At 37.5% G+C, this 3,178-nt stretch overlaps 1 protein-coding gene across 1 annotated transcript; it reads right to left on the bottom strand.

Annotated features, from left to right (window-relative positions):
• Nucleotides 1–1,683: 1,683 nt before the first annotated feature.
• Nucleotides 1,684–2,678, bottom strand: LOC107757886 (homeobox protein Nkx-3.1-like). The gene is made up of 2 exons (XM_016575495.1): nucleotides 2,447–2,678; nucleotides 1,684–2,181 (listed from the first exon to the last, which is right to left on the bottom strand). Exons 1-2 carry the CDS (start codon nucleotides 2,571–2,573, stop codon nucleotides 1,751–1,753), a joined length of 558 nt encoding a protein of 185 aa, XP_016430981.1. The 5' UTR covers nucleotides 2,574–2,678; the 3' UTR covers nucleotides 1,684–1,750.
• Between the last annotated feature and the right edge of the window lie 500 nt (nucleotides 2,679–3,178).

Raw genomic sequence — 3,178 nt, 5'->3', positions numbered from 1 at the left:
TGTGTGTGTGTGTAGGGTTGTGTTTAAGTTTACAATTAAATGGCATCACATTCAAAATTATTAAGCCAAACCTAAGTTTTTTTTTTTTTTATGTTCAGGAGACTAATATTCGGGCACACTTTAATTTTGGGACCAATTGTAACTATTAACTATTACCTATGACTTTTGCCTAAGTAAACGGAGTTTAGGTATGTTGTAGGATTAAGGGATCTAAAATATAGTCATGCAGAATAAGGCATTAATGCTTTATAAGCACTAAAAAACAGCCAATATGCTAGTAATATGCATGCTAATAAGCAAATATATTAGTGAGAATTGGTCCCTAAACCAGTTACCAAATATTCATACATACCTCATTTTAACACCCCTGTAACAAACACTTCCTACTGCTATTCATGTAATCCATATACTTACTGAGACATTTCTATGTAGAAATAGCTAAAGAGGTCTGGTTATGCCTGAGAGCTTTCTAAAGACAGGTGATTGATGAACTACATGGCAGTTGCTTCCTGAAGGAAAAGTATTGCAAACAAATTATTCACAGAAGGTTGAGGATTTTTTGTGTAAACCATAAAATGGTTCAGATATTATTTATGTCAAATTGATCAGTTCAGCATTCAGGTTAAGCGATCCTGTTTTCATGACTCACTGATTAGACCGTCTCTTACAGGGTAAATCATGTCATCTTTCCTGGAGAAGCCTACCTGTATCCCTCAGACAACAGACCATCTCCGGTTCAGGCGGTTTGCTGAAGTCAACTTAAGTTGAATGGAATAAGGATAGGGGCGCTTGAGATCACTATCTCCTGTTGCAATGTTAAACTTCTATGTTGAGCGGACCCGCATGTTTTACAAAAGAATCCTTCTCTTGATTGATCAGCTGGCATGGCTTGTGAACATAGCAAGTGGTCAGGCTGAAGAATAATTAAGTCCTTGTTAAACAATGGACAGCTTTTAGGAATTAGTTTGCAGAGAAGTGCTATGATTTTGAAAGAATAATGATGAGAACTTTTACTGAAGTCCAATGGAAGACAAACTTTAGAGCCACAGCATAACACACTGATATATATATATATATATGACTTTAGAGAACACAAAAATGGGAAATTAAGTTAATGAAGGCCATATTAGAAACATGTATGAGCTTCCAACACACTCAAATGTGTAACTATTTTAAGTTTTGGTGAGTTAATGGCTAAAAGGGATGCCAATAAATTATAGCATAGGTTGCACTATTTTTCTTGAATATTACATTTCACTTAGACCAATATTCTTTAAGTTCCTCAGTCATTTTTAAGTAAAAGTAAAGGTCAGTCTCTTAGAAGTATGCTAGGTCTGTTTAACCAGATACGGCAAATATGCATTTCACAAGTTCACCTTAACATAAGTGAGATAAATGCAAGATAAAGGTAAAGATATTTTGCTTTTTGTTCATGATGGAAGGCACAAGCTCATTCGTCCCTGGATTTCTTAAATGTATGAATTAAAAAAAAAAGTGAAGATGAAGTGGGGATGATTAAAAAAATGTAATTGGAGTGTCCAGAATAGCTCATGCAACACACACATATGCACCTTTGAAAAAAAATATTTTATTACACAGAATACAAAAAAAAAACTTTTCCATTCTTTAAAAAAAATTCCCCTTAAAAAAAAAAACTGTACAATACTTAAAAAAAAATCACCATAATAATAAGAATATTATTCACAATAATCTGAGAAATTTCCCAAAGTCCAAGTCAATGTCCCTGTCATCACAGTGCTGGTCTCCATACACTCAGTCCGTGTAAGTCGTACACATAAGGCCGGTATGGATAGGATTTGTAGACTGTCGCTAAAAGTGAAGCTCTTAAAAAGTCCTCCTCTGTAGCAGCCATAGCGGTGGCTTCTGCTTTCTGAAAGTAGTCCTTGCCGTGCTCTGTCGTTAACTGCCTCCGTTTGGTTTTATATCTCCTGTTCTGGAACCAGATTTTGACCTGCGTCTCCGTCAGGTGCAGCGCGCTGGCGAGGTGCGTGCGCTCGGGCGCGCTCAGGTACCGCTGACGGCTGAACTTCTTCTCGAGCTCCAGCACCTGCAGGTGCGTGAAGGCGGCGCGAGAGCGCTTCTTTTTTCCGCCGCCCGGCATCTCTGCGGACGACACTGCTTTATCCTCAGAGCTCCGACAAACCGAGATATCCTCTGCATCTGTGAACGTAAGTACACGATAAAATTAGGATTCTAAACTCATTTTCTCACAGGAAAATTGGTCTCAGAACAGATCTAAACCTGACAGAGATCTGCGGCGATCTCGCGTGCCCTCAAACATTCAATATCGGGTCTACTTTTAACTAACCGCATCCACTTACCTAAACTATCTACCTACCTAGTTTGACATGCAAAGGATACAACTGCCTAATCTTAACTAACTAACCTAGAAATGCACACCGAAATAGTCTTCAAAGTGCAGTACCTGTTCGTCCATCTGTGCTCTCGGCTCTGTCGCGCTCAGATTTGCAGGAGTCATCTTTTTTATCCTCTTTTAAGGATAAGATGTCCTCTATGAAAAACGACGTCAGCTGCTTGTTTGAAGCCGCCATCTACGTTGTTAAATTCCTGATAAAGTTATAAGGATAACGCGTCTTCGTCCTCCGGGTAAGTAATCAGCACTTTCACTCTCCAGCTCAGCTGCAGGACTTTAAATAGCGCGAGAGCTGCTGTCTCTTCTGCTATTGGAGGAGCGTCCTGCGCTGCGTCATCGGTCCAGGCTCGCTGATGGCTAAAACAGACGCGTCTTTATGAACCATCATTCTGTCAAACTCTGTCCTGAAGTCTTAATAAATTTACACACTGCTGGCACAGATTTTTCTTATTTATATTTACTTTATAGCTGTCCTCACCCAAATATAAATAAAAAATATAATAAATACAATACACAAATCTATCTATCTATCTATCTATCTATCTATCTACCTGCAAATTATCTATCTATCTATCTATCTATCTATCTATCTACCTGCAAACTATCTATCTATCTATCTATCTATCTATCTATCTATCTATCTACCTACTGTATGTGTGATGGATATTTATAGTGTCTAGTGTAATATTGTTTGAAATTAGTTTGATATAGACTATTCACATCATAGTTTAATTTCTATTTTATTTTATTATTATTTTTTTGCTTTAATTTAACATTATATAT

Source organism: Sinocyclocheilus rhinocerous, unplaced genomic scaffold (genome assembly GCF_001515625.1).
Source record: "Sinocyclocheilus rhinocerous isolate Xijiao unplaced genomic scaffold, SAMN03320098_v1.1 scaffold6800, whole genome shotgun sequence".
NCBI lineage: Eukaryota > Metazoa > Chordata > Actinopteri > Cypriniformes > Cyprinidae > Sinocyclocheilus > Sinocyclocheilus rhinocerous.
Note: the sequence above shows the minus strand (reverse complement) of the source record. Positions and strands in the feature narration are given on the sequence as shown.

Bases quoted from the DNA above. Each gene is read 5' to 3' on its own strand.
- LOC107757886 (XM_016575495.1), bottom strand. From the start codon at position 2,573: ATGGCGGCTTCAAACAAGCAGCTGACGTCGTTTTTCATAGAGGACATC. The intron at 2,182-2,446 runs GTACTGCACTTT...TTACGTTCACAG, and splicing joins GAGCACAGATGGACGAACAG to ATGCAGAGGATATCTCGGTT.